Source organism: Magallana gigas, chromosome 6 (genome assembly GCF_963853765.1).
Source record: "Magallana gigas chromosome 6, xbMagGiga1.1, whole genome shotgun sequence".
In the NCBI taxonomy this organism is placed as follows: domain Eukaryota; kingdom Metazoa; phylum Mollusca; class Bivalvia; order Ostreida; family Ostreidae; genus Magallana; species Magallana gigas.
Genome location: NC_088858.1, coordinates 39584518 through 39599609, shown reverse-complemented (window position 1 = coordinate 39599609; position 15092 = coordinate 39584518). Strand labels below are relative to the sequence as shown.

The following is a 15092-nucleotide window of genomic DNA, read 5'->3' as shown; positions in this document are numbered from 1 at the left end:
AGTTCAAATTAACAACTTGATATTTTTGGGGCTTTAGATCTAGTAAGATAAAAAAGGCATGCATGCCAACTTTTGAAAATCTCCATGGGGGATTTTACGCGCGACATTTTCCTAGAAGGAAATTTCGCGGCATTTTGTCGTGTAATTGCTTTGTATAAACAATTGAACTCTTAGAAATTCATCTGTTGCTTTATCTATTTATCATTATCCTAATGTGTTTATGTTTATCAAACAATCTCCTCTTTCAAATGAAATCATAAATAAATTACATAACTTTATTTTCGTATATTAAATCAATCTTTATTAAATCAATCTTTAAAATCTCAACAAACAATAAATAGTATGGTATATAGCAGTTCAAAAAGCACTAAGTTCTGCAACGTAGTTGGCAAACAGGACCTCTGCTCTTGTGACATCTACAAATAATTAAATTAAATATTAAAAAAGCATTTATGGGTCAAATTGCTATAAAAAGTGAAAGAAAGTATTTATAATTTTTTCCTGGCTTAAATTCTTTACAGATATTATATACTAGCTTATTAAAAAAAAATTAGTTACCTTCATCTTGCTCCAATTTTGATTTCACAAAAAAAGTTGGTAGCAGCAGGTGGCTTGATGGATGGCTGTTTTCGTGTTCTTTATAACATCATTCATTCCACCATGGTCTACCCTAAAATCCCTCAAAATAAAAAAAAATTGTTACTCATAAAGTTTAACATATCTATTCTTCTTGTACATAATGTATTAGCTGTCAATCTCTCCTTGTTTCATGTGTACATAATAGAATGTACCCTGTCAATAAATATATTCAGTTGTACTATATATAAGTTAAACATACCTATTGCACGGCAATATACATGGTTGTCATCCAATTACGATCCCGATAGTCATCCCGAAAATCGGGAATCTGCCTCCCGATATCGGGATAAAAGTTTCGTTTTCTTTGGTGGTGTAACCCCATTCCTTTCGAAGTTTGTGTAAAAAGTGTGGCATTTTGCTATCCATCCCGATACTTCCCGATTACGGTAATTACTATCAAAACATGCTCCTCATTAGGTTTGCAAACCCCAGACACAGGTAGCGTACAGGTAATTACACCAATTCACACATCCCGATATACACACATGGGATACAGGTAAACAGCAATGGCGGTCATAATCCCGTTTTTTGATTGGTTAGCGTAGACAAGCAGCGCGGGATTTGAAATTTTAGATGGAAATCGGGACTTATTGTCGTAAAACGGGTTGGATTTTTTGAGAATCGGGATTTCGGGGTATTTTGACAATCCCGATCGGGATATCGGGTTTTGTATTTTTGACGACGTGAAATCGGGAGAATCCCGCAAAAATCGGGATAGTTGGCATGCATGAAAAGGTAAAAAAAAAAACAAACGTTTTGTAGCATTGGAGGGTTAGAAGATTGCCCATAGTTCAAACTTGAAGCAGGCAAGAGATTAAAGTAATCTGATTTACATTGAAACAAGAAGTTGACTTTCAAACAAATTCTTGTATTAACTTACAATAAAACTAGTTCAAAATTCAGAAGAGACTTTGACAGATATTGCTCATTTATCATGCAAAAATTGTTTCATATTAATAATAGCTGCATATCAACTATTATTGGTTGACATACAACAAGCAACTAGAGTTGTCCATCAGAGCAGACTACAGATGGCTAGATCTTTAGCTACGTTTCATAATGTATATTGATCAGTTATGTATGCTTATATAAAAATGAATGTCACTAAGTGAATTTAAATTATTAAACTTTAAAGTATGTTTGTTGAGTTTCTGCTAGGAATAGGAAACCCGTACAACCACATTTATGTAACCCCTCTCCTCCAATTTATACACCACAAAGCTTGGGGATTGTAATAAAAAAATATTATGAATTCAAAGTGGTTTTAAGAAATACTTGTGTCATATTTATTTTGATCATGAATTTTCCTTAATAATACATTTTCCCCTACAATAAGTCATGTTGCGAGGGGATGCTCCACTTAGCGGTGCCATTGTTGTTCACAATTTTCTATTTGCTAACCAAAATTAAGTGTCAAGCTTCGAGTTAAACGCAAGATACAGAATTTTGCTCACATTTCTCTGTTTGTACACAGAGCTAAGGCTATGTTTGTTGGGAAAATCCTCTCAAGAACTACATTGGTACAATTTGTTTGATTACTTTGCAAGCATCCTCATGTAATGTAGAATATAAATTGTTAAAATAATGACCCCCAGACTAATACTGGGGCCCCAAGAAGGGTGTAAATTTAACGTAGAAATATATAGGGAAAATATTTAGAAATCTTAAGCAAGCATCCTCAATAAATATAGATTATAAATTGTTCAAATCGTTGACCAATAAAGCATGCAAAGTCGTGGCCTGTTGGCTTTATGCCAAAAAAAATCTTCACTACTTTACTTACAGAGAGTCTGTACAGTGTGTATGATGAATAATTATTTTTTGATTTAAAAAACAAAAACCTCATTAAAAACATTAATTGGTAATACTCCAGACCACAAATACATGTAGCCAACATGCTTGCATCTCGTTTTGATGATAAAGAACTTGAAGAAAAGCAGCTGCCATTAAGATTTATGATTGTGTCTTTGTTTCAGAGCGCAAATGATGGTTTCTTCATTATTGCTTTCCAAACCTTCATTTAAGTTGATGCTGTGTTAAACCAATGCATTTACTAAAAGCATTTTCCCAAGAGTTCTAAAACTTCTCAGAATTAGATGTGCAAGAGCTTTTTATGGTTCCAAGACACCCAGTTATGTATCTTAATTCAACAAAGGATTTCATCACATTGTGTAAAATACCATAAATAAAACACTTGGTGTCAATTAAGCATCAATCTTTATAGGTCTCAGAGACCTAATATAAATGTGTAAAACATAGCATTAAAGATTTTAATTTTTCTTGTAGAATACAAATTTAACAGTTGTAATGCCTTTGGATCAGAGGGTCCTATACAGTCAAAGTGCAACTCTGTATATAAATCCAGCAAGACTGTGGTCCAAGTCTTAAGCAGTGGCTATTTGAAAGGTGTACAGCAGTGGACAGTTCCTGAAAATGGCACATATGAGTGAGTGGTTACAACTTTCTGGCACTTAACAACCCAGTGGTTAACATATTTTCCAAGATTTAATATCAGTAAACTATAGTTACAACAATATATTTAGCCTAATCACTATGATAAACTATGGTATGATTACATTTTAATGCTTTATGATATTCTATTGGGTTATTTTAACAATAATATGCTTTCTATGCTTACGTGGGTTATGTAAATTTTTTCTACAATGATCGCTACCTTCATAATCCGCATGAATCATCAAAGTAAGCATTTTATTGTTTATATTTACATCTTTATTTTAATAAATTGATTGTAAAAAGTAAGTAAAATTCACCAAATTAGTATGAATGTACATCAGTACATTAGCTTAAAGAAATAGCCAAATCGTCTCCTATCTGAATTTAAGTCCGACATCATCATGATTATTTTGTGCAGTCCGTTTTTTTTCTTAGGTCAGTGTAGGTTTCGACCAATCAATGAATGGGGCATTTTGATTTCAGTCCTGTTAGTTTCAGTCACTGTAGGTTTCGACCAATTAATAAACTGGGCATGTCGATATAAGTCCTCTTACAATAAATTTACAATGCTTTAGGAATGCAATTTTAATGATCAAACAGTTCCTAACGCTTAACACATTCATTTTAGGTCTAAAACTGGAATTTTTACCTCAAAATGTAAACAAAAGCATTTTCATAGCAAAGAATTGTAAGCTCTGTAACTCGCTTATAACTCAACAGATGACTCTCAAATTTTGGTTTCCAGCATTAAAAATGCCTAACTGAAGCACTGTAAACATTAAAATTGGAAAATTAATTTTTGACCAAAAATGTGACCATGCCCCTCTAATGTTCTGTGGTATTCCTGGTTAGGAATACATTTGAATGTTGTGTGGTATTCTATGGTGTGATTACATTTTAGAATCCATGCCTCTGGGGCAGCGGGTGGTAATGGAGTATGGACAATGGACGGGTCCGTGGGTACTCTTGTGGGTGGATTATTCCATCTGTCTGCAGGGGAACACCTGTACATACTGGTTGGCCAGAAAGGGTCTGACGCCTGCACTCTAAAGGTATGTCATCCGTTAATGATATTAACCCAGGAAGCTTCAATGATTAAACCCAGTGAACATTTCACATTCAGGTATTGTTTAAATTAAACTAGGATACTTTTTTTTTTAATCAAATGTATAGTCCAAAAAAGAGTCATTCCTTTTAAAGAAAATTTGCTTTGTTAAAATTGTAATTTGATAAAATAGCAATCCATTTTTGGGGTAGATTTGAGAAGTAAAGTCAAAAATCTGAATAAAAGTGTTTATGAAACAGTAGTTTGAGCACTGTGATATAAAGACCCTTGGCAAGAATTGAATGTATTAAAAGAAAGAAATAAGTAAGTCTCTGAATTTTAATGCATTCCAAGAGACAGGAGAATGTATTATCCTTCATCTGTTAAACCTCTGTCTTGCCCTCCCTGATTCATCTGTTAAAGCAGTCATAGTAGACTTTGTATTGCCCTCCTTCATCTGTTAAAGCAGTCATTGTAGACTCTGTATTGTCCTCATTCGTCTGTTAAGCAGTCATTGTACACTCTATTGTACTCCTTCTTCTGTTAAAGCAGTCATTGTTCACTCTGTATTGTCCTCCTTCATCTGTTAAAGCAGTTATTGTAGACTTTGTATTGCACTTCAATCATTTTAAACTCTGAATTGCCCTTCAATCATTGTAAACTTTGAATTGCCCTTCAATCATTGCCCTCCTTCAATTGTTGAAGCATTCACTGTAGAATCTGTATTGTCCTCCTTCGTCTGTTTAAGCAGTTATTGTAGACTTTGTATTGCCCTTCAGTCATTGTAGACTCTGTATTGTCCTCCTTCATCTGTTAAAGCAGTCATTGTAGACTCTGTATTGTCCTCCTTCAGCTGTTAAAGCAGTCATTGTACACTCTGACTTGCCCTCCTTCATCTGTTAAAGCAGTCATTTTACACTCTGAATTGCCCTCCTACGTCTGTAAAAGCAGTCATTGTACACTATATTGTCCTCCTTCATATGTTAAAGCAGTTTTATAGACTTAATATTGCCCTTCAGTCATTGTAAACTCTGTATTGTCCTCCTTCACTTTAAACTGTAGAAGCATTCATTGTGCAACCTGTATTGTCCTCTTTCATCTGTTAAAAAAATCATTGTAGACCTCCTTTATATGTTAAAGCAGTCATTGTAGACTCTTTATTGCCCTCCTTCATCTGTTAAAGCAGTCATTGTAGACTCTGTATTGTCCTCCTTTAATTTTTGAAGCATTCATTGTAGACTCTGTATTGTCCTCCTTCATCTGTTTAAGCAGTTTTTGTAGCTTTTGTATTGCCCTTCAGTCAATGTAAACTCTGTATTATCCTCCTTTATCTGTATAGCAGTCATTGTACACTCTGTATTGTCCTCTGTGTGTTAAAGCAGTCATTGTAGACTCTTTATTGCCCTCCTTCATCTGTTAAAGCAGTCATTGTAGACTCTGTATTGTCCTCTTTCTTCTGTTAAAGCAGTTGTTGTAGACTTTGTATTGCACTTCAATCATTTTGAACTCTGAATTGCCCTTCAATCATTGTAAACTTTGATTTGCTCTTCAGTCATTGTAAACTCTGAATTGCCCTCCTTCAATTATTGAAGCATTCATTGTAGACTCTGTATTGTCCTCCTTCATCTGTTTAAGCAGTCATTGTAGACTCTGTATTGCACCCCACTGTCAAAGCAGTCATTGTAGACTCTTTATTGCCCTCCTTCATCTGTTAAAGCAATCATTGTAGACTCTGTTTTGTCCTCCTTCAATTTTTGAAGCATTCATTGTAGACTCTGTTTTGTCCTCCTTCATCTGTTAAAGCAGTCTTTGTAAACTCTGTATCGCTTTTTCATCTGTTAAAGCAGTCATTGTAGACTCTGAATTTCCCTCCTTCATTTGTTAAAGCAGTCATTGTAGACGCTGCATTGTCCCCTTTATCTTTTTATGCAGTGAATGTAAAGTCTGTTACATCTACATTGACTGTTAATGCAGGGCTCTACATGAACGCTTGTCTGGTACCAGTTAAAAAAATATATGGACAAGTGAATTTATGTAAAGAAGTCTCAAAAATTTAGAATTAAAAGAAAGTTGGATGATAAGTTGATTCGTAGTCTCATAAAAAGTTTATTAATAAGTTATTTACAATATTGATCCCGACAACAAATTGCAATGCAATTGAGTTACTCTTGATCCGGGTTGAAGTGCACTTATTTCAAACAACTTGCAATATTGAAGTGTAAAGGTGTGGATATTAGTTCTTACAAAGTTTTGATTTACCAGTCCAAACCAATGTTAAGAAAGACAAAGGAACAATAAGTAGTAAAGATAAAGGATTATGGAAAGAAATATAATTTTTTTTAGGAATCATTTATAGACCATAAAGACTTTATATGTTTTTATAAATAGCTGAGAATGCAATATCGGATGACAAACAGTTAAACCTGATGCTAAAATGTCTTGTAAAATTTGTCATGACAGCTACAGCTAACAAATCATGTTTAATATTGCATGGAACAAATACATTTAGGAAAGACACTAAGTTTACATTTGAAAAGTCAGATTATTAATTATAGCAAGAATAACTAATACAAAGGACTTTATTTAAGTAATTCAGAACTGTAGTTTTTAAGATAACAATATTTGATCTTAAATATTAAAAAATTTTCGGTCAAGTGAAGTTGAAGTTCGGACAAGTAAATGTCTTAATCACTTGTCCTATTGGACAAGTAGGAAAAAAGTTAATGTATAGCCCTATAAAGCAGTCATTAATCAGCAAATTGGTACACATCATGGACAAGATTGACAGTCTCTAACCGGTTAACTTATTACTTGGTCAGAATGATTGTAACTCGTTACTAAATCAGTAACCTGTAAGTTGCAATATATATATATAGTGTATACTTTAACGCGCCAATTTGAAAGTAAATTTAATTTTTCGTCTTTCAAAACTGTTATGTAATCAAGTTAAATTGGACCTGTTAACCTAAGACCCCAAGGCTAAACTTTAGAAGGGAAATTGGTCATTAGGTGTTAATTATAATGAATATCAAAACAGTATGTCATGTTTGTACCTACTATCTTTGTGGTTTTTTAGCTCACCTGAACCGAAGGTTCAAGTGAGCTTTTCTGATCACCCGTTGTCCGTCGTCCGTCCGTCCGTCCGTCCGTCCGTCCGTCCGTCCGTCTGTCCGTCCGTCTGTAAACTTTTCACATTTTCAACTTCTTCTCAAAAACCACTGGGCCAAATTTAACCAAATTTGGTACAAAGCATCCTTATGGAAAGGGGATTATAAATTGTTAAAATAAAGGGCACAGCCCTTTTCAAAAGGGAGATAATTGCGAAACAGTGAGTATAGGGTGCATGTCTTTAAAAATCTTCTTCTCAAGAACCACAGCACCAGAAATGCCAATATTTACACAAAAGCTTGTATATATAGTGAAGATTCTAAATTGTAAAAATCGTGACCCTCGGACCAAAACTGGGGCCCCAGGCGGGGTTCAAAGTTTAACATAGAAATACATAGGAAAATGTTAAAAAAATCTTCTTCTCAAGAACCACTGCACCAGAAATGCCAATATTTACACAAAAGCTTGTATATATAGTGAAGATTCTAAATTGTAAAAATCGTGACCCTCGGACCAAAACTGGGGCCCCAAGCGGGGTTCAAAGTTTAACATATATAGAAATACTTAGGAAAATGTTTAAAAAATCTTCTTCTCAAGAACCACTGCACCAGAAATGCCAATATTTACACAAAAGCTTGACGTATACATAGTGAAGATTCTAAATTGTAAAAATCGTGACCCTCGGACCAAAACTGGGGCCCCAGGCGGGGTTCAAAGTTTAACATAGAAATACATAGGAAAATGTTTTAAAAATCTTCTTCTCAAGAACCACTGCACCAGGAATGCCAATATTTACACAAAAGCTTGTATACAAAGTGAAGATTCTAAATTGTAAAAATCATGACCCTCGGACCAAAACTGGGGCCCCAGGCGGGGTTCAAAGTTTAACATAGAAATACATAGGAAAATGTTTTAAAAATCTTCTTCTCAAGAACCACTGCACCAGAAATGCCAATATTTACACAAAAGCTTGTATATATAGTGAAGATTCTAAATTGTAAAAATCGTGACCCTCGGACCAAAACTGGGGCCCCAGGCGGGGTTCAAAGTTTAACATAGAAATACATAGGAAAATGTTTAAAAAATCTTCTTCTCAAGAACCACTGCACCAGGAATGCCAATATTTACACAAAAGCTTGTATATATAGTGAAGATTCTAAATTGTAAAAATCGTGACCCTCGGACCAAAACTGGGGCCCCAGGCGGGGTTCAAAGTTTAACATAGAAATACATAGAAAATTGTTTAAAAAATCTTCTTCTCAAGAACCACTGCACCAGGAATGCCAATATTTACACAAAAGCTTGTATATATAGTGAAGATTCTAAATTGTAAAAATCGTGACCCTCGGACCAAAACTGGGGCCCCAGGCGGGGTTCAAAGTTTAACATAGAACTACATATGAAAAATGTTTAAAAAATTTCTTCTCAAGAACCACTTCACCAAAAATGCCAATACATACACAAAAGGTTGTATATATAGTGAAGATTGAAAAAATCGTGACCCCCGAACAAAAGTGGGGCCCCAGGAGGGGTTTAGATTTTAACATATATAGGAAAATGTTTTAAAATCTTCTCAAGAACCATCGTGCAACTGTTTGGGATATTACTATGCATACATGTATATCCTTAAATAATGTAGATTCAAAAAATTGTAACTCCCGGACAATTGATGGGCACCAAGAGGGGTTCAAAATTTAAACATTTTAAAAAACAAAGGAAAAGTTTAAAAATTTTCTTCTCAAGAACTACAATGTTTTAGTTAATGGAATATCTATGCATGCATCCTTCGCTTATGTAGATTCATAATTCGTAAAATTGTGACCCCCGGACCAATAATGGGGCCCCAAGATGGGGTCAAAGTTTATTATAGAAATATAAAGGTAACAGGTTAAAAAATCTTCTTCTCGAGAACTACAATGCTTCAATTTGTGAGATTACTATCATGCATACAACCTTGGATAATGAAGGTTCGACAGTTTTAAATTAGTGACCCCTGGACTAATACTAGGGACCCAAGATGGGTTTAAAGTTAAATGTAGAAGTACCGGTATATATGGAAAATGTTTAAAAATCTTCTTTTCGAGAACTACAATGCATCAATTTGTCAGATAACTACGTAAGCACCCTCAGATAGTGTAGATTCGAAATTATAAAAGCCGTGACCTCAATCTAATACTGGGGCCCCAAGAGGTGTTCAAAGTTTAGCGTAGAAATATAGAGGGAAAATGTTGAAAAACCTTTTTCTAGGGAACTATAATGCTTCAGCTTGTGAGATAACTATGCAAGCATCCTTAAATAATGTAGATTCCAAATAATTAAAACTTTAGCACTGAACTAATACTGTGGCCCCAAAAGGGGTTCAAAGTTTAACATAGAAAGATATATTGAAAATGTTTTTAAAAAGTTCTTCTCGAGAACTATAATGCTACAGTTTGTGAGATTACTATGCAAGGATCCTCAAATTGTGTAAACTCTAATGTAGTGGAACCAAGAGTTATCTTTCTTAATGTTCTGTACAGTCTGAGAGTTATTCCTCTTGAAGTGGAACTCTTCTACGTTCAGTTTTTCAGGTTGTGTACGTGCGGTCCCACCGCAGTGCTACACATTTTCATTCCTATGTTACTATTTATGTTGTTCAAGCCAACCATAAACCTCGGACCATTACTGGGTCCCCAGAAAGGGGTTCAATGTTTAAAATAGAAAAAGCATATGCTACGAAATGTAATGTTACAAGGAACTGCTGTTCAGGTGAGCAATGTGGCCCATGGGCCTCTTGTTTTACTTTTTCTCCCTTTTACCCATGACATCAATTTATTACATAAAAAATGCAATTAGTCAAAAGCGAGCACATACATTGCTACTACAATTTGAAAGGATAATCACTTCAAATGGAAATCTCTAACTTGTCATGGGCAGTCTTTGTTTTGAGAAGTCAAACTGACTGTACTGCGAATTTGCAACAAATGAGCAGTGAAACAATTTCATGACTATTTGCTCGTTATCCTTGTTAAAGGTATCTCTTTGAATAATTATCATGAGTTACAATTTTTATTAAATATATTGATTTACTCTTTAACAGAATATTCCTGTTGACATTCTTTCTGTGATAATTAGAACAATTATTAAAAATGTCAAAGATATAAAAAAAATCTGCATATTTTGATACAAGAACTCACGAAGTAACCGATTAAAGCTGAACACTGCTCGCAAAAAGCCACTGTCACACAGGTATATAAACCATTCGATTTTGTTACATCCAATTGCACACTTGAACCTTGTGGCTGACATGTAGTATTCCTTTCGTGTTTTTGGATTTTATGCATTAATTTGTTATTTTGTGTGTATGCTCTTTTTTTAAATAATGCTTTGACCCATTTATTTGGTGTTAGTATTCTCCAGGCTTGAAAAAATGCATAAAATTTGATAATTTCATTGCAGCTGAGTAACACGACAACACAATATGTATGTCCACACAAGTGAGACCTCTACAGCGAAATACTTTAAAGTGTTAATAGGTCTGCGGCTTGTATAGGAGTTGTAGGGGTAGCGGTGATGACAGAGAAATGTTGTGGACAGTGCCTATTTATGAGTGGTGTTCAGCTTTAATATTTTGGAACAAATCGTTATTAACCAATTAGCAATTCTGCTGCAAATAGGTTGCCATTCCTAGTACTTTACATGCATTTTTGATTTGCATTGTTCCCATGTTTTGTCTTTCTGATCGACAATGAAATTAACATGTTTGCTGCAAGATTTGATTTAATGTTGATGAATATTCCCCATCATGTAATTTCACTATAGATGTGGCTATAAAAGTGGCTGATGCTAAATCTAGTCTGTCTGGATTTGGAATGCAATGAATGTATCTTCACATGATTACCATGAGAACCTTTATGAACTATACATGAGTTGTTGTTTTTTTTTAACAGATGCCACAGTCCGTGTTGAAGATATGTGAAGCAAGAGACTCCCTGAACAGTTCTGTATCCCCCTCTTTGGGAGCTGGGGGAGGGGGTGGAGGAGGTGGGGCATCCTTTGTGTTCAGAGTAAGTTGCTTTAGCCCATGCAAGTGTTTGATTATAGTAAAGGAAGTTTAGTGAATTTGAATTAGGTTTTTGAGTCATAGATGGAGGTCAGAACAGATCTCTTTTAAATCTATTTTGGAACCATATTTTCACTCCCATTTGTCCAACCTGTCTCATAAGAAGTGTTTGTGGATTTAGAGTGTGAAATTACTTAAATGAATTAAAAAAAATTTCTAGATCAAAGATCAGGGTCATAGCAGACATCTGTGGCAAAATTCTTGTCCTGATCTTATGTTCTCTCTCTTTGGCACAATCTGAACTTTACCAAAGATGGCCTGTAGGTAAATGGTGTGAAGGGACCTTGAATCAAGTGTCTAATTCAAAAATTCAAGGTCATTCCTTATTTAAGAGATATGGTACAGGTTTATTTTAAATTCTTTTTATGTAACAATTATACAATGCAATGTTAAATATCACATGGAATAGAACACCTTTCCCTTCTAAACCCCAATCCATCATATCTTAAATGATGTGAACATTGTGAAGAGAACTCTTCATGTTAATCATTTTTAGCTCACCTTCGCTGAAAGTGCGTGAGCTTTTCTGATCACTGTTCTGTCTGTCTGTGAACTTTTTACATTTTCAACTGTTTCTCCAGAATTTCAACCAAACTTCGCACGAAGCATTATTGGGTGAAGGGGATTCAAATTTGTTAAAATGAAGGACCATGCCCTCTTTCAAGTGGAGATAATTAGAAATTACTTAATTTATTTTTGATATTTTTCATAATCTTCTTCTCAAAAACCAATTGACCAGAAAAGCTGAAACTTGTGTGGAAGCATCCTCAGGTAGTTTAGTTTCAAGTTTGTTCAAACCATAATCCCCAGGGGTAAGGTGGGGCCACAATGGGGGGGGGGGGGGGGGGTCGAAATTTTACCTAGGAATATAAAAAGAAAAAGTTTTAAAAGTCTTCTCAAAAACCAATTGGCCAGAAAAGCTGTAACTTGTGTGAAAGCACCCTCAGGTAGTGTTGATTTTAGTTTGTTCAAACCATGATCTCCGGGGGTAGGGTTGGGCCACCATGGGGTCAAATTTTTACATAGGAATGTAAAGAGTGATATCTTCTTTTCGAAAGTCATTTAAGCAGAAAATCTGTTTCTTGAGTGGAAGCATCCTAAGGTTGTGTAATATATATATATATATATATATATATATATATATATATATATATATATATATATATATATATATATATATATATATATATATATATATATATATATATATAAATATTTAGAAATTAAATAAAAAAGGATGAGACTGTAGGGGGGGGGGGTCAAATGTTTACATATGAAATAAATTTGATTATTCTCAAAAGTATATAGTATTATTAATAAGCAATCATATTGATATTTGTTGATTTTCATTCTTGGGCCACACAAGGGTTCAAAGTTTGATGTTGGTTTATATTTATAAGAACAGTTGTTTAAGATCTTTTTGAGAGTGGCAATGCTCAATATGTGATATAACTATGAAATCATCTAGGTACAAAATGGGCTCAACATAAGAACATCTGTAGAAAATTTTGAAAATCTTTTAATACAGGATCTCTTTTACTCATTAATTATCCCAATATTTTGGATATGACTTAATGTAGCTGATCTAATTATGTCTTATGTTGCTCATGTGAGCAATGTTGCCCATGACCCTCTTGTTTAAACTGCAATGCACAATATGAGATATGGCTATAAAATCACCCTGTTACAAAAGGGACTCAATGATAAACATATTAAGAATATCTAGGGGAAAAAAAATGAAAATCTTTTAATACTGGACTTATTATGCTACATTGTCCAGATATTTTGTATAAGACTCCATAAAGCTGACTTTTTTATTTTTCTGTTGTTGCTCAGGTGAGCAATGTGGCCCATGGGCCTATTGTTTTGAAAGGGGCATGATCACAATTGTAGTCAAGATTTATTTTTCCATTTTTAATGTTTACAGTGCTTCAATTGGGCATTTTTAATTGTCAACAAAATTTGAGTTTCAGTTATTTAGTTATAAGCGAGATCTAGAGCTCACAGTATTTTGTCATGCTAACCAAGCTCAGGTCATGCTTTTGTTTACATTTTGAAAATTCCAGGTTTTTACCTAAGATGAATGAGACAAACACTAGGAACTGTAGATTTGTGTTCAAAGCAAATAAGTAGATTGAAAAAAAAACAGCTTTAAATAAAACTCAAATTTTGGTTGATTATAGGAAATGCATTAGTATAAAGTGTTTTAAACAATAAAAATACAAAAATAAAATTTGACCAAAAACATGAACATGCATGCTTTTTAAACAAATTCTCTATTGCCTTTCCATGGATTATTCTCAGAGATGTGATATTGAATGTAATCTGGTTAGCGTTATCATGATAAGGCCCATAGACTTCTTTTAATTTTTTATCATTTTCTAATATTCCACCATTAAATTGATTCGATTTACAATTTAATTGCCATCATCAATTTTGGAGATATCCTGCAATAAAAAGGGTTAACCATGTATAATCTAAAGTAATCTTATTGAGACCTTTTTTAGTTTGTTCATTGTTTATTGAGTCAAAATATCTTTACTGATTGACATTTTCATTTTCTTTTCAATAAAAATTCTGTAAATTTGTTTTATCAAATGATTTTCTAAAGTGACTTTAAAATTATGAATATACTGGAAGGTTATCAGAAAACTTTTTAGACTTTCTACATTGTATTGAATTATTTCATTTGAAGATTGGAAACTTTCTGTTCAAAAAATATTGTGAGATTAATAAGATTTTCCATAATTTGTACCAACAAATAGAAGAGTTTTCTCTGTGTAAAAGTTGACACTATTTTTTTTGGCACTTTTAGATATGAATGCAACTATTTTTGCTGCTTGTATTGCAATATTGATGCAGAAAGAAAAACAAAAGATTTCTTTGGAATATATGACTTAGTATCAACCCAGTCGAATGAAGACATGTTTCCATATGTATCAAATAGTGAAAAATGAAATGTTTTGATTCTTGTTTTTTATACATTAATAGACCTTGTTAATCAGCATTTTGGCTCATAGCAGTAAAAAAAAAAGTAATGAAAAGGGACAGCACATGTTATACAAGATGCACTGTTACTTTTATCTTTAAAGCTTGTGTATTATCAACTCTGATCAAAAATTTCTTTAGAATAGTGCAGATTTTATAATAAAATTGTTAAAATTATCTTAATTTCTTAAACATTTGTCAGATTAAAGAAGGAAGTGATGAGATAGATCTGCTGATGGTAGCAGGTGGGGGAGGAGGGCTGGCCCACAGGAATACCTACACTGATCCCCTGCAACTGGACCCTGCAGGACACAAGTTCAAGAATCCGGGTCAAGGTTACAGTGGTTTTACAAATCCCAATGGTGCAGGTTAGTCAATCGATGACATTTGATCAATCTTGGAGAAGCTCATATCAAATTTCAAGTAATAAATAGTCAAAGTACTGGAAAGCGTTATCAAGCTTATTTAGAATATATTATAGCATTGAATCATGATTTTTTGAAGTATACACTCTCATAACTGCCTCTGTGTGTGCATACAAACTGAGTAACGCGCGTTAGCTTGTTATGAAAATTTGTATGCACACACCGCGGCAGTTATGAGAGTGTATACTTCAAAAAATCAAGATTTAATGCTTATATTTACATTTTTTTAACTTCTTGCCTTGTCTGCAAATGTGATTCATGCCTTAAAATTCCTATCTTATTCTAAGGGTAAGTTAATATTAATGGAGGAGCCACAGTAACAGCCACAAGC

General features: G+C 33.8%; 1 protein-coding gene and 1 long non-coding RNA gene across 7 annotated transcripts in view; one reads left to right on the top strand and one right to left on the bottom strand.

The window, feature by feature from the left end:
• Nucleotides 1–15092, top strand: part of LOC105337192 (leukocyte tyrosine kinase receptor) — a 192756-nt gene that overhangs the window by 118692 nt on the left and 58972 nt on the right. For all 5 annotated transcript variants that reach the window (XM_034468725.2, XM_034468721.2, XM_034468722.2 and 2 more), the window contains 4 exons: nt 2926–3085; nt 3995–4145; nt 11176–11292; nt 14539–14704. In XM_034468725.2, the coding sequence (XP_034324616.2) occupies nt 2926–3085; nt 3995–4145; nt 11176–11292; nt 14539–14704 (594 nt within the window). The remainder of the gene's footprint in view (nt 1–2925; nt 3086–3994; nt 4146–11175; nt 11293–14538; nt 14705–15092) is intronic.
• LOC105344572 (uncharacterized) lies at nt 313–1363 on the bottom strand. 2 transcript variants are annotated; one of them, XR_902895.4, is made up of 3 exons: nt 839–1363; nt 559–679; nt 313–416 (listed from the first exon to the last, which is right to left on the bottom strand). It is a non-coding gene; the product is annotated as an uncharacterized lncRNA (long non-coding RNA). The 2 variants fall into 2 exon arrangements; XR_010714832.1 differs by having other exon boundaries at nt 326–416; nt 559–670.